This window comes from Dendrobates tinctorius, unplaced genomic scaffold (genome assembly GCF_039654945.1).
Source record: "Dendrobates tinctorius isolate UK_male_01 unplaced genomic scaffold, ASM3965494v1 ptg000187l, whole genome shotgun sequence".
Taxonomy (NCBI): domain Eukaryota; kingdom Metazoa; phylum Chordata; class Amphibia; order Anura; family Dendrobatidae; genus Dendrobates; species Dendrobates tinctorius.
The window spans coordinates 1866847-1881806 of record NW_027361854.1 but is presented as its reverse complement, the minus strand read 5'-3'; the positions used below and the strand labels follow the sequence as shown (position 1 = coordinate 1881806).

General features: G+C 49.3%; 1 protein-coding gene across 4 annotated transcripts in view; it reads right to left on the bottom strand.

Moving 5' to 3' along the window:
• The window catches only part of PAN2 (poly(A) specific ribonuclease subunit PAN2), an 81176-nt gene that overhangs the window by 50323 nt on the left and 15893 nt on the right, over positions 1 to 14960 (bottom strand). For all 4 annotated transcript variants that reach the window (XM_073552223.1, XM_073552225.1, XM_073552224.1 and 1 more), the window contains exon 12: positions 9544 to 9746. In XM_073552223.1, the coding sequence (XP_073408324.1) occupies positions 9544 to 9746 (203 nt within the window). The remainder of the gene's footprint in view (positions 1 to 9543; positions 9747 to 14960) is intronic.

Below are 14960 nucleotides of genomic sequence, written 5' to 3'. Positions count from 1 at the left end.
ATATGGATTCACAGATGAGTAAAGAGGACCCAGCTGTGATCTTAACCCACCAGTGTGCCCCTAGGTCCAGCGCCGACAGATCTCAGTCCTGTGCCCCCCGGAGACTGCCGACGTTGCTGTGGGCGTCCTGTCAGATGGCTTGCGGCAAAGATGGCCACCGGGACGCTGAGGAGGAGAAGGGGGCGGAGAGCTGAAAAGGGCACGCAGGGCTATGTAAAAATGCGCCCTTTCTGCCTTGATCCACCCCTTCTATGACACTATAGAGTGTCATAATAGTCATGCGGGGGAGCGGGGAGAAGGCTGTGGCTTCAGCTAGGCCGAAGCCACGGTCTAAATTTGAAGCCTGATGCCCAGGAGGGCTCCAGACTGGCGCGGATGTCCAGAAGGGGGTTGATTTGAACCACCCCTGCCCGGATTGAGAGACAGTAGCGGTGGGGCCAGCAGCGATAGTGGTATCCGTATGGGGGGGGGGTGCCCCTGAGGTGCTATGGAGCCAGTGCTGCTGCAGAGACAGGAGCGCAAGGAGCCCTGTCTCTGTATGTGCCATGTCTGTCTGAACTCTTCCCCGGCCCCAACAGGAGCCCGCAGCAAGGCTTGGGTCCCTGGCTGTTTAAGCTGCAGAATGCTGCCTTATATAGACCTACCTGTGTGTCTCAACTTAATGCCCCCAGAGGGGGATTAAGGAGGGTGCATCTGTCAGCATCAGGGGTCTTCATCCTCACCTCAACCCAAACCCCAAAGAGGTTTGGGAGGGGGGGGGGGGGGGGGGGGAGAGATCTCGACTTCAAACCAGTACCCGAGGGACTGGGGAATAGCCACCTCAACTTCAACCGGGCACCCTATAACACCCTATAATAGTGGCTGAGGAAGGAGCCATGCTGGGGGGGGGGGGGGGGGGGTCTCAGGAGATCCACTTTTCTTCATCTGTAATTAGTCAGGGAGGAAAGAAAAAAAAAAAAAAAAAAACCCACCTTTGTGTGCCTCCTATGCAACACTAAGCAAAGACTGGAGAAGGCTGACACGTTCCAGGGGTGTATACTGCAGAGGAGCCAAAGTTATTTTCAGATTATGCATACTGTCGCCTCCTAGTGGACAGCAGCATAACACCCATGGTTCTGTGTCCCCCAATGAGGCGACCGTAAATGTTGCCCTAGTACCATATGGGAAACTGGAGTTCCAGGGTGCTGGGGCACGCTCCATTCTAGTCTCCAGAAATCATGGCCTTTATCACCGCCTCCTGGAACTGAACTGAAGGTGTTGGTCTGGCCTGCACATCATGATAGCACGTATGTGTTATACAGCGCCATTTGTACGATGTGCACAGCCAGTTTTTTTTTTTTTTTTTTTTTTTATACCACACCTTTGCCTTCTGCATGGCACTATAGGGCTGGAGGACTTGATCAGAAAGATCAACTCCCCCATGTGTTTGTTGTACCCCAAGAAAAAGAAGTCTGTCGTTGAACTTGACCACAAGTAGGTTGCTGCTACATTGGGCTCTGCTCTCACCCTTTGGGAGAGCCTGCTCAATTAGCAGCAAAGGGAGACCCCTCTGGTTTTTGCACCGTACCGCAAGCGACGATAGCTCTGGCAGACAGGGACTGAAATAGTGTGATGCTTGTATAAAAGTTAACATACAGAAGGTAACCTTTATCAAGCAAAGGGTGGACCAAATCCCACACTATATTCCTCACTCACCCCCAGAGCAGGTGGACATTCTGGGGGCTGGATCCTACTGTCCTTCCCTTGGTAAACTCTAAGCTGTGTGTGAGAACCTCCAGGTATGCTCTCTGCTTTATAGTTTTATTATCCTGTACCTCGCCCTCTTGCTGGGCAGGTACTGACGGAACTGAAGCTTCCCTTTGAAGTGGATGAGGGATTCATCCACACAAACTTCCCTTTCGGGAGTGTACACGTCAGCAAACTTGTTGAAGTGTTTGATGACTGGCCAAATTTTGAACAGTATCAAAATTTGGGTCATCTCGGGGAAGGCTGTCGGCATGGTCCCTAAAGTGGAGAAACTTGAGAATTGCCTCAAAATGTTTCAGAGTCATAACCATGCCAAATATTTGTGTGATACAAAATATCAGTACTCCAGTATCAGCGAATTTCTGGTTTCTTCAATCCCCATGTGAAGGACCAGTCCCCAATATTTCATCATTTCTACACAGTCAATGGGACTCCAAGCAGAAAATGATGAATTTGGGTTTTGGTAAAAAAAAAAAAAAAAAAAAAAAAAAAAAAAAAAAAGCTGGGCATACAAGTTTGTTGCACCATGAGACTGACAATTGACTCCGAGAAATAGACTTTGAAAGAAGTTTATTTCCCTGAAGTTGGCAGTCTCAAACTGGATTCTTGATTGGGGAATAAAGAGAATTAGACTTACCGGCAATTCAGTTTCTAGAAACCTTCCACGACAGGATAGGAGGTTGCCTCCAGGAAGTACGAAAGGTTAAAAAGGTCCCACCCACCTCCCTCTCACCAGTTACATATAACTGATTACCATAGCACCGGTTACCTTAAGATTCTCAGAATTTTGTCCAAGAATGCAGGGAGGGAAATAGTGGTGTCGTGGAAGGTTTCTAGATACCGAATTACCGGTAAGTCCAATTCTATTTTCTCTAGCAACCTTCCACAACAGCATAGGAGGCATAACAACCTATACTGCACTGAGGTGGGACACAAGGGCCAACGAGGTGGGACACAAGGGCCAATGAGGTGGGACACAAGGGCCAACCTGTAGTGTTTAGTGAAAGTATGTAAGGAGGACCAGGTTGCTGCCTTACAAATCTGCACCGAAGATGCGCCTGCCCTCTCAACCCATAAACGTAGAGGTAGATAGTGTTGAATGCGCCTTGATCCCCGTAGGGGGAGCAATGTTCTGCACCAGGTATGCTTCGGAGATGGCTTTCTTAATCCAATTGGCAATGGTTTTTTGCTACCTTCTTTCCCTTGTTTGGACCAGAAGTATGGATAAATAGGTTGTGATCAATTCTATAGGGTTTGGTACACTCTAAGTAGGAGAATTATGCGCCCCACGTCCAGCGTATGAAACACTTTTCTTAGGGTTTGCTGGGTTTTGACAAAACGAGGGAAGAATGATTTCCTGCGATCTATGGAAATCAGACACAACCTTTGGTAGGAACGATGGATCAAGGGAAAGAACTATGGAATCGTCCCTAATGGTTAGGTAGGGATCCCTGATTGAGAGAGAGCTTGGAGCTCTCCTATTCGCCTCGCCAAGGTTATCTCTATAAGGAAGGCCACTTTACAGGAGAGCAGCTGAGAAGTACAGGAAGGCAGGGGCTCAAAGGGTGATTGAGTGAGTCCCGTAAGTACCACATTCAAGTCCAAAAGGTGGAATGGCGACTAGCCTTTTTGGATGTAGCCTAGTGGCTGATGTGATGAATCTTTTTATCCACCTGTGGTTGGCCAAGTCACAGTCGAACATGGAGCTTAATGCTGATATCTGAACTTTAAGCGTGCTGGGTTTCAGACCTAGCTCAAACCCCCTCTGTAGGAAATCCAGGATACGGGAAATGTTAGGGTTTTCTGGGTCAGGCAAATCTGGCAGACACCATGAGGAAAATGTTTTCCATATTTTGTTATAAATAGCAATGGTGACCGGTTTCTGAGATTTCTGGAGGGTTTTTATTACTGCTTCTGATAGCCCCCTGGCCCTCAGGATCTGGGTCTCAGTAACCAGGCCGCTAACTTAATTCCCCGGAGGTTTGGGTGATGTAGAGGGCCCTGCAAGAGAAGGTTGTCTTCCAGGGGTAGGTAGAATGGCCCGTCTACCTGTAGCTCCATAATTAGAGAGTACCAGCTCCTCTTTGGCCATAGCGGGGGCTACTAGAATGGTTTGGGTCTAATCCTCCTGGATTTTCCTCAGGGTTGCAGCAAGGATTGGAACTGGCGGGAATGCATACGCCAGACAAAATCTCCACCTGTGGGCAAAGGCATCTACCCCCAGGGATCTGTCTCTGGGGTTCAGGGAGAAGTAGTTTCTCACTCAGGCATTTTCTCTTGAGGCCAGTAGATCCACCTCTGGAAGACCCCACCTGTTGACCAGCCTCTGAAAGACTCTTTGGTTTAGGCTCCACTCTCCAGGCTGGATGCATTTTCTGCTCAAGAAATCTGCTTGAAGGTACCCTTTAGGTGGACTGTCGTTAGAGAACGGAGGTGTCTTTCAGCCCAGCAAAATATTCGACCAGAAAGGCCCTCTAGGCTCCTGGATCTCGTGCCGCCCTGGTGTCTGAGATGGGCCACTGTTGCTACATTGTCCGAACAGACTCCGATATGATGGCCCTGGACTAGGTGTCTTGCTGCCAGAAGAGCTTCCTCCATGGCCTTCAGCTCCCTGAAGTTTGAGGATTTTGCTCTCATTTTCTGGCTCCACAACCCCTGGAATGGTTGTCGGGACACCACAGCTCCCCAGCCTTTTTTGCTGGGATCTGATGTTACCGAGAGCAGGGGAATCTGGGACCAGTTGATTCCCTTGCACAGATTCTTGCGGTCCATCCACCATGCTAGTGAAGATTTCACCTTTCCTGGGGTCTGGACTCTTGTTCAGGCAGGCATGATCCCTGTTCCAGCTCCCCAAGATGTGGGACTGGAGTATTCTGGAGTGGGCCTGTGCCCAAGGCACTGACTGGATGCAGGAGGTCATTGACCCTAGTATAGACATTGCTGACCTGAGGGTTGGGGGACCTTTGTTCCCTGAAAGCTGAGATCCTTGATATTATGGACCTCTAATGTTCCTCTGGGAGGAAGGTCATTTGTTGTCTTGAATCTAGGAGGACTCCTGAGAATTTTATCTCCTGGGAGGGCTGGATCTGTGACTTTATATTTGGGATCCCCCCAATGATTGAAGAATAGGAGGCTCCTATTATCAGCAGGTTGTCCAGGTAGGGCACAATGCATATGCCCTGCCCTCTGTTGTGGGACACAGCTTCTGCCATAACCTTGGAAAATACTCGAGGAGCAGAGGATATTCCAAAGGGAAGCACGTTGTACTGATAGTGCCCGACTTCTGTACCCTGGCGGATCGCAAACCTCAGATACTTCCGGTGAGAAGGAGGTATGGGGATGTGAAAATAGGCATCCTTTAAGTCTATGGTTGTCATGAAGTGAGACTGGGCTATCAGTGGAATGGCGGTCTTCACAGACTCCATCTTGAATCTGTGATATACGATGTGTCGGTTGAGGCCCTTCAGATTTATTATTCTTGCCTCTCGTGGGGGTATTCTCACTAGGAACAGTCTGGAATAATGCCCTCTTCCCCGTTCCTCCACAGCGACTGGAGATGGCGTTTGATTGGAGCAGGACCTGGATGCCAGTTTTTAATGCTGGGGACTCCCGAGGTGGTAGGGAGGTAACTCTTATACCCCGCGGAGGGAAGGATTTGCGTTCTAGCAGCAGGCCCTCTCTGATCACGCTGAGGACCCAGGGGCTCTTGGAAATCTGCCAAGAGTGAATAAACCTCAAAAGCCTTACCCCCCACTGGGGTCAAGTCATTGCTTTTCTTGTGGCTGTTGCTGGGGGACCAGGATGTTCCTGCCTCTCCCCTTAGCATAACTCCATCTTCCTGTCTTTCCCTTGCCTCTCGGCTGGGATGGCTGATTCTGGGGGGCTCGAAAAAGCCGCTTCTTTGTGGTCCTCTGCTCAGGAAGCACCTTCTTATCTGTGGCCTTTTCAAGAATTTCATCTAAGGCCGGGCCAAAGACATGTTCACCCTTGAAGGTTAAGGAGCAGAGTTTAACCTTAGAAGTCACATCCCCGCTCCATGTTTTAAGCCAAAGAGCCCATCTTACAGAGTTGTACTGGACCATGGCTCTGGCAGAGGTGCAGATCATCTCCACTTATGCATCGGCCAAGAAGCCTGTAGCATGGGAAGGGAGTTAAGGAGGTCACCTCTTGAGGTTCCCCGGGAAATATGACTCTAGTTCCTCTATCCATTGGAAGAGAGACCTAGAGACACATGTGGATGCTATTCCTGATTTTAGGGAGAAGGCAGAAGTTTCCCAGGCTTTTCTTAGGAGGCTTTCTGCCTTACGGTCCATTGGGTCTCTAAGCTGGGACACATCAAATGGAAGGACCGTTTTTTTCACCACTCACCACCTGGACATCAACCTTCGGGATGTCCCAATTAAACTCCTCTCCTTCCAGGGGGAATCTATGCCTGAGCTCTGACGGGGCCGAGTAGTGCTTCTCTGGGTACTCCCATTCCTGAAAGATCATGTCTACTATGCTCTTATGAACTGGGAAAGCTGTTTGTCTGGGTCCCTCAAATCCTCCGAACATGCGGTCCTGTGCTGACTGAGTAACTGGTTCATCCTCTAGGCCCATGGTGGCCTTAACAGCACTGACCAGCTCCTCCACATTCCGTAGAAAGGAGGTATCTCCTAGTTCCGGCTGATTTAGAAGTTCCCGGTTGTTCCCAACTCTGAGCCTGAATTATATGACCTCTCTGATTCGGATTCTGAGCCCTCTATTTGTATTTTCTGTTTTTTGGGGGATGGGGAGCCTACAATCGGAGGAGGTGGTGGTGGGGGAGACAGGGCAGCCAAAGAGGTCTGGACCTGATGAGTAACCAGGCTGCGGATTTTGTCAATTAGTGATTGATGCTCAGCCCTGACCACCCTGTCCGTGCAAGCCTGACAGTTTTTTCACCCAATTTGAGGGAAGTTTTGAACTGCATATGGCACATTTGGCTGACTTGCTGGTGGTATTGGTGCTCTTGTGGACAGTCTTTTTTTTGGGACAAAAGGGGGGGGGGGTTAAGAAAGCATTTTGAGGACCTCTATCCCAGGACCACACCACTAGGACCCACCCCAGGTAACTCACTGTGGCAGCGCTGGGCTCTGCAGACGCAGGGCAGGAAGAACTGTCCATGCTAACAGGGGATTTAGTCTTACCTGTCGGCGTCTTCTGGCGGGTTAATAAGGGGTTAACCCCGCCCTCAGTGCAGTTTCTCATTTTCCCCCCCCTCCCTGGGTCCTGGAGCAGGCACAGCTGGTACTGGCGAGCTCCACGCGCCGGCAGCTGAATGGGGGGCCGCCATGATAGGAAGTCGTCAGACATACCCCGGAAGTGACCGCGTGTGACATCACTTCCGGGTCACCGCGCAGCAGGAGGAGAGACCGGAGAGCTGCGGGAGGCCTCCAGTTGGGGGGGGGGGGGGGGGAAAAAAAAAATCACTGGCCCGCTTTACTCCCCCTGGGAGAGCGTGGGTGGGCCAGGAGCGGTCCCGAATTCTAAGAAGACAGGAGCAGTCTGGAGGAGGGGAGGCAGCGCCACCGACCACTGCCCGGCTTAGGATCCCAGGTACGCTGCTGCAGCAGCCGGCCACACAGCACACTGAACTTCTCCATGCCCCATGGGGGACAGGAAAGACACTGGTGAGAGGGAGGTGGGTGGGACCTTTAACCTCATACTTCCTGTCCCCCATTAGGGCATGGAGACAACCTCCTATGCTGTTGTGAAAGGTTGCTAGAGAAATCAGGAATCCGTGGAGCAAAAGTTTTAAGGGATGGGGGTCCAGGAGGGGGGGGGAGGGGGGGTTTTGGGGGAACGCCACTTCGCTGTGGGACTTCCTCCAAGGCCTCCGACCCTCCCTGGGCTCCGGACCATTTCTCATCTTGTGACATCTTAGTGTGTCGCTGGAGGAATACAGAAAGGTGGGGGTGGGGTGGGGTCCTCTCCCTATCAGTTTGAGGCAATAATGTCATATGCCTCCTCAACCGAGTTGATCCTTTGGTGACTGGGGTGAGTGGGACATTGTGAGTGGAGGAGAAAGGAAAAAAAAAAAAAAAAAAAAAAAAAAAGAGCTTATAGTGTGTATGTGCAAGTGTTTGGTGAAACTTTACTGCAGGAGTGGGCTGTCAGGTGTGCACGGGGGCCGGGGCAGCAAGGGGGTGATCACTGGGGGCAGAAGGGGGCTGAGATGTAGGTGGATTTGAAGACAGTGGCAGCAGGGGGTGATCACTGGGGCTGATACTGGGGGGGCAGGAGGGTGCTGAGTAGATGGAGTTGGATATAAAAGCAGCAGGGGTTAAATCGGGGTGATCATGGGGGGGCTGAGATGAGGTGGATTGAACAAAAAAGCAGCAGGGGGACCATCAGGGGGGCAGGGGAGAGTAAGCGGAAGTGGGGGGGGCTGGAAGATAAGGGGATTACTGTATTGTCAGTGGTGGCAGCGTCGACGATCGCAGGTCAGGGCGGCAGTCAGGCACCTCGTTCCTCAGCTTCCACAGATGGGATGAAGCTGAGGAGCGAGGCAGCCATCATTTTACTCTGCCCCTCAAAATCTGATTGGAGGGCTAGCGTCACATGGACGCTAGCTCCAATCAGATCGGGGGGGGGGTGAAAAAGGTCACCAGGCGTGATCGTAGAGCGATCTTCTCGGATTGGCATTGACTTTCATGATGCTTACGTGATGTCAAAGGTCAGGAAGGGGTTAACAGGCTTCAGTAGTTATCCTGGGAAATTAGATCTGGTTGAGCCAGAAGTCTCCACAGAACGTCTGCAGAGTCGCTGAAGTGTATGAGGTGGCAAGTAGTGAGTAGCGAGTGTGCTTGTATGTTATGTTACAGAGTCTGTCTGCATGATTTGTGACAGTTAGAAAGCCTCAACACATGTGGGGATTGCCTGTTATACTATGTGACTCAAAGCCTTTGGAAAGGAGAAATGGCATAGTGAGTTTAATGGCCCAAGCTGGGGTTACATTCTTGTCACAGGGGCTCTTGAGCCAGAAGCAATTTGCTGCAGGTACCACAAGTTGCAACATGCTGGCGAGACAGGAAATTATACTTCTAGACAAAGTCTACAAAGAGCAGGGGCCAAGCAGATTGGTGTGGGGTTCGAGAGTAATATATATATATATATATATATATATATATATATATATTTATTCGGAAAGGAAGGCGTTAGTTGATACAAAGAGAGCCTTGCCTAAGGCAACAGGGTCAGACCCCAGGGCTTGACAGCCTACCAGATCAGGCCCACAGCAGAAGCCAAGGCCTATACTTGAGCTTCAGTCCTAGGAGGACAAACAAAGGCAGTTCCAAGATGACCCTCCAAGATCTGATCCCAATATGTAGGTGTAATATTAGTAAGTGCCTCCAATTAGAAAGGTAGTATAGTTTGATTTGCCATGTCTCCTCACGTGCAGGCACTGCAGGACCTTCTGTATCCATGGTTGGAATCACTAGCAACTAGCTGTCACCAGTGATCATAACCATGGATACCTGATGTTCTGCAATGCCTGTACATGGGGGTAAGACGGAAAAAAAAAAAAAAAATGGCACTGATTAGAGGCCCAATATGGCCCCTGTTGTATTGGCTAGTAAGGGGCTAATGTGTAGTCCCACCCCCTCCCCGTCAGGCACTCTTTCCTTACTTGGTAGTCCAACTAAAGACATTCCTCCCAGTCAAGGGTTTTGGAAAAGCACTGAATATTCAGTTGTTTAGGGAGGTGTGTGGGGGGAACAGGGGCCAGCACCTTTGCACATGCTCTAAAGGGGTGAAATAGAAAGTATAGTTTACCTGGAGCTTCCAACACCACGATAAGCTTGAGGACCTTCCAGCTCTTGAGTTTCTTGGTGAAGTTGTGTCAAAAGAAAGCGACACCAGCTCTGTATCAGGCGACCCAGGTTCACCTTTCCTGTGGCCTCATCTGAATCAGCCAAAATGAGTCCCAATGCAGCTGCCTCTGGGATTGTTCGGAAAGCCCGCAAAAAGTTACTTGCCTTTCAGAGAGATGGGAAAAAAAAAAAAAAAAAAAAAAATATTCACATTTCAAAATCAGACACTGCAGTTTTGGATACTTAAAAAAAAGAAGGACCAAATATCAATGGCTTGTGTAAATGCGTAAGATGTCAAATTTTGACAAATAGAGGAAAGTTTATCAATTGGCACAACACAGTTCTGGCATGTCTATATCTACACTTGCAGTGTAGCAGACATTGTTTAGTATCAATTAACAATATACTGCAGCCATGATTGCCAGGATCAAGTGTGGCATATAATGGAGCAGAGACCAACTGCTTGGCATCTTCTGCAATTAACCACCACTCCACAGAGCAGAGGGGCCGACAGGTTCTTTCTAAGTGGCTCAGGACAGCACTGATCTTTTAGTGTATCAAAGGCTGTGGCCTAGTAAACAGCAGCAGAAAGATTTTTGTAATGACAGAATAAACTGGGAGTTTATAGACCTCTGAATAAAGTTCCAGGCTCTGCGAAGAGATACTGAATGAGTTATACATATTCCCAATTAGGCTATGTGCACACGTAGCGTTTTAAAATGCTTACTAAAAACCGGACTCCTTCCCAGAAATCGCGGTTTTTTTCTGCGCGATTTCACCGCGATTTTCGCGTGCGATATTCAAGCACTTTCCAAGCATCGCTTGGAAAGTGATTGACAGGTTGGTCACACTCGTCAAACATAGTGTTTGACAAGTGTGACCAGGTTTTTACTATTGAGGCCGCCTATGTGGCATCAATAGTAAAAGATAGAATGTTAAAATGGAAGAAAAAAAAAAAAAAAAAAAAAAAAAAAAAAAAAAAAAAAAAAAAGGAGTATATTTACCTTCCGGCATCCCGCGCTGCATTCCCGGGCCTCAGCGTTCCCAGTAATGCCTTGCGAGACCTGTGATGAGGTAGTCTCGCGTTGCTATAGCGTCACGCAAGACTACGTCATCACAGGACCTTGCCGCAAGGCATTACTGGGAACACATCGCGGGACGCCGGAAGGTAAATATACCCTGATTTTTTATTCTTTTTTTACAGGGGGATGGTACCCAGGGCCTGGAGGACAGTCTCCTCCACACCGTGGGTACCAACCGCACATGAGACGCTTAACTTCCCACATGGTGGGCATAGCCACATGCGGGAAGTAAGTGATTCTCATGCATTCCTATGGGTGCGGAATCGCGGCAATTCTTTGCAATTCCGCACAAAGAATGAGCATACTGCTATTTTTTCCGCGATGCAATTCCGCCGCAGAAAAAAGCGCAGCATGTGCGGAATGCCATAGGAATGCATGGGGGGGTGTTCTGTACACGATTTTTAAATGTTTTCGCAGCGTTTTTGTGCCAAAAATCGCGGCAAAAACGCTTAAAAATCGCTACGTGTGCACACAGCCTTAAAATTACATACCAATGCATACGTGTTTAATATTTTCTGTACACAACTGCAGGGCTCACGTTAGGAAATCTGTGCCTGGAGATGACCCATTGGAATTTATTGGAGAATTGCGACTTATGCAGGGGGGGGGGGGGGGGGGGAAGTCTGAAGTGAGCTGTGATCATTAGTGTTGAGCGATACCCAAAAATATCGTATCGGATGGTATCGCCCGATACGAAAAAAATATCGGGTATCGCTGATTCCGATAGTCCCATTCAAGTCAATGGGACTTCCGGTATCGGAATTAAAAAAAAAGCCCTTTATTTCCTTGTTGGCTAATTCTACATAATTGAAAACAAATAAGAATCATGTAGAATGTATTGTGGGAGGTGGAGGAGACATTAAAAGCAGTGGTTTATTCAAATCACATGGCATAGCATTAATTCCAATTTTTTTTTTTCAGTACGTTCAGTTAAGATATTGACTGTTAACTTTTTTATATTTTGTCAGATATGTATGTTTCACAACTTCCATGCTCTTCACGTTCTTTTGTACTTCTCCCACACTTTCTCCTTCATGATCCGCAGCAGTAGCATTTTTTTCATCAACTTTTTCTTCACCTTATTCATCTTCCCATTATTTTTTTTTTTTTACATTCTTCATATTCTTATTCAATTATCAATTTTAATATGCCATTTCTTAATCTTCTTCCTATTCTTCTTTGTCTTCATTTTCTTATGGTGACAGGCATTCCTGTAGTACTTATCTATAAAAGTTATAAGATTACACCTTACGTTCTGCCTGTCACTAAAGATTTACAACAGGATTTGTCCGCGTTCAGTTTGGCCTGCAGCAGCAGGCATTTTCCAGGGGCACCACGAGGAGGAACGGACTCACCCCCCATTTACTGCTTAGTCTTCTTCTGCTTATAATTTTGATTTCTTCTATGCTGATTTTTAGTCTTATGCTTAATGTTCTTCTGCTTTCTGTTCTTCTGTCTTTTGTTCTGTATCTTCGTGGTTGTCATGTTCTTTGTCCTCTTGGTCTTATTATTTAGGGTCATATTTCTGGTCTTCTTTGGTGTGGTCTTCAGGGTTGTCGTCATCAGGGTCGTCGTCATGGAGATCAATAAGTATTACCAAAGACAATTTCAAAAAGCTTGATCTTGGAAATGTAGCAGAAGGTACAAGAAGGCTGAGAAACTGGCGAGAACCAGCAGACCGTGCGGGCACCCCGGATGGGTAGCAGGAGGAACAAGAGCCAATGGCACTACCGAGGACCAACTGATGGTGCTGGACCACGGTTACTAAGCAGAAGGTACCTGTGCTAAAAAGCACTACCAAGGACCAGCTGATGGTGCTGGACCTCGGATACCGAGATGGAGGCACCTAGGCCAAAGGCTGTGGCGAGAACCAGCCGACAGTGCTGGCACCCGGATGGGTAGCAGAATGAACAAGAGCCAATGGCACTTCTGAGGACCAACTGATAGTAACCGTGGTCCAGCACCAAGCAGAAGGTACCTGTGCTAAAAAGCACTACCAAGGACCAGCTGACGGTGCTGGACCTCAGATACCGAGATGGAGGCACCTAGGCCAAAGGCTCTGGCGAGAACCAGCAGACAGTGCTGGAACCCGGGTGGGAAGCAGAAGGTACCCATTCAAAGCAAAGTAGCCCGGCCGCAGTTACCGAAACCCACAGTCCTACAGGGGGTCCATGTCCCATTGGCACTATGGATCCAGCCTTCAGTGCCAGTTCCCGCAGCCCACATAGGAGTCACCTAAACTGCAGGCACCGTAGAGTCGGCTAACCCGGCCGCAAGACGACAGGACAACGGATTGGTGGCATAGTGACCTTGACACTACCCGGAAACAGCAGGCGTGCTGGAACCAGGCTGGGCAACAGGGAGTCCCCGTGCCAAAGACACTGCCGAGCACCAACTGGCATTGTTGGAGCCCAGGGACAATCATGGTGTAGGCCGAGGCCTACTTGGAGGCAGTTTAAGATAAAACGTTGTTTGAATTTGGAGGCAGCAGCAGTTTGCCCTCCACACAGCAGGGGGATCAGCTGACATTACTGACCCCCACTTTCACATGAACGAGTGTGTTTTTCTGTGTGGACAGCACTTCCGAGCACCAACTAGCGTTGTTGGAACCCAGGGACAATCATGGTGCAGGCCGAGGCCTACTAGGAGCCAGGTGTAAAGCTGAGGTATTTTGACTTTGGAGGGAGCAGGACACTTTGCCCTCCACACAGCAGGGGATCAGCTGACGTTACCGAACCCCACTTTCACATGAACAAGTGTTTTTCTGTGTGGACAGCACTTCCGAGCAACAACTGACGATGTTGGAGCCCAGGGATAGTCATTTTGTAGGCTGAGGCCTACTTGGAGGTAGTTTTAGATTGTTTGTAGGCTACAACAGACTGTCAACGTGCTCCAATTAGGCATCTGTCTCCATTCTGTTTCCAGGATTTCACGTGACCACCAACACCGCCAGTTTATGCGTACAGCAGCCGTCTGCCCAATCCACACGTGTTCCTGGGATTCTGTAATGTCAGATCCCCTGGTGTGTCTGCCACTGTCTCCTGCTCTGTCCACATTCCCACCACTTACAGTGGGAAGGTGGACAGCGCAGGAGACAGTGCCGGACACACATTGGGGGGGGGGGGGGGGGGAGAGAAAATCAGCTCACGTTACAGAACACCAGGAACACAGGAACAAGTGTGGAATGCGTGGATGGCAACTGTGAGCAGGAACTGGCGGTGTTGGAGGTCAGGGGAAATACTAGAGAGAGGCCAAATCAGAGAATGTTTAAATCTGAAGTAGTTACAATTTGGAGGCAGCAGCAGTTTGCCCTCCACACAGCAGGGGGATCAGCTGACGTTACCGAACCCCACTTTCACATGAACGAGTGTTTTGTCTGTGTGGACAGCACTTCTGAGCACCAACTGGCGGTGTCGGAGCCCAGGGAAAATCAGGTGGTAGGCCGAGGCCTACTTGGTGGCAGTTTGCGATTGTTTCTAGACTAACTGTCAACGTACTCCAATTAGGCCTCTGTCTTCACTCTGTTTCGAGTATTTCCTCTGGCTTCCAACCACGCCAGTTGCTGCTCTGAAATGCCGTCTGCACAACCCACACTTGTTCCTGGGGTTCTGTAACAGCAGCTTCTCCCTAGAGGCGAGTCAGGCAATGTCTCCTGCTCTGTCCACATTTCCACTACAAGTAGTGGGAATGTAGACAAAGCAGGAGACATTGCCGTGCTCAACTCGAGATGAGCAGATGATACAGGACCCAGGTACCACAGGAACAAGTGTTGATTGTGCAGACGGCACTTGAGAGCAGAAACAGGCGGTGTTGTAGGCTGGAGGAAATACTCAAAACAGAGTGGAGACAGGGCAAATCAGAGAACATTAAATCAGAGGTAGTCAGAAGTTGTAGGCAGCAGGAGAGTTTGCCGTACACACAGCAGGGGGGGGGGGGGGGGGGGGGGGGGATCAGCTGACGTTACCGAACCCCACTTACACATGAGCGAGTGTTTTGTCTGTGTGGACAGCACTTCTGAGCAACAACGGGTGTTGCTGTAGCCCAGGAAATAAAGTTCAGGTCATAGAAACATGAACACAACAGGAGACCTGGATCCTGTTGCCAGCCAATTATTTATTCTGGAAGAGGACTGGCAAATTCAGGCGAGATCCAGGCCTTGTTCATTTTCACAAAAGTAAGCCGGTCAACATTATCGGCGGATAGGCGCGTGCGACGGTCTGTTACCACACCACCTGCAGCACTAAAGACACGTTCCGATAATACACTGGCAGCAGGGCAAGCCAGCACCTCCAATGCA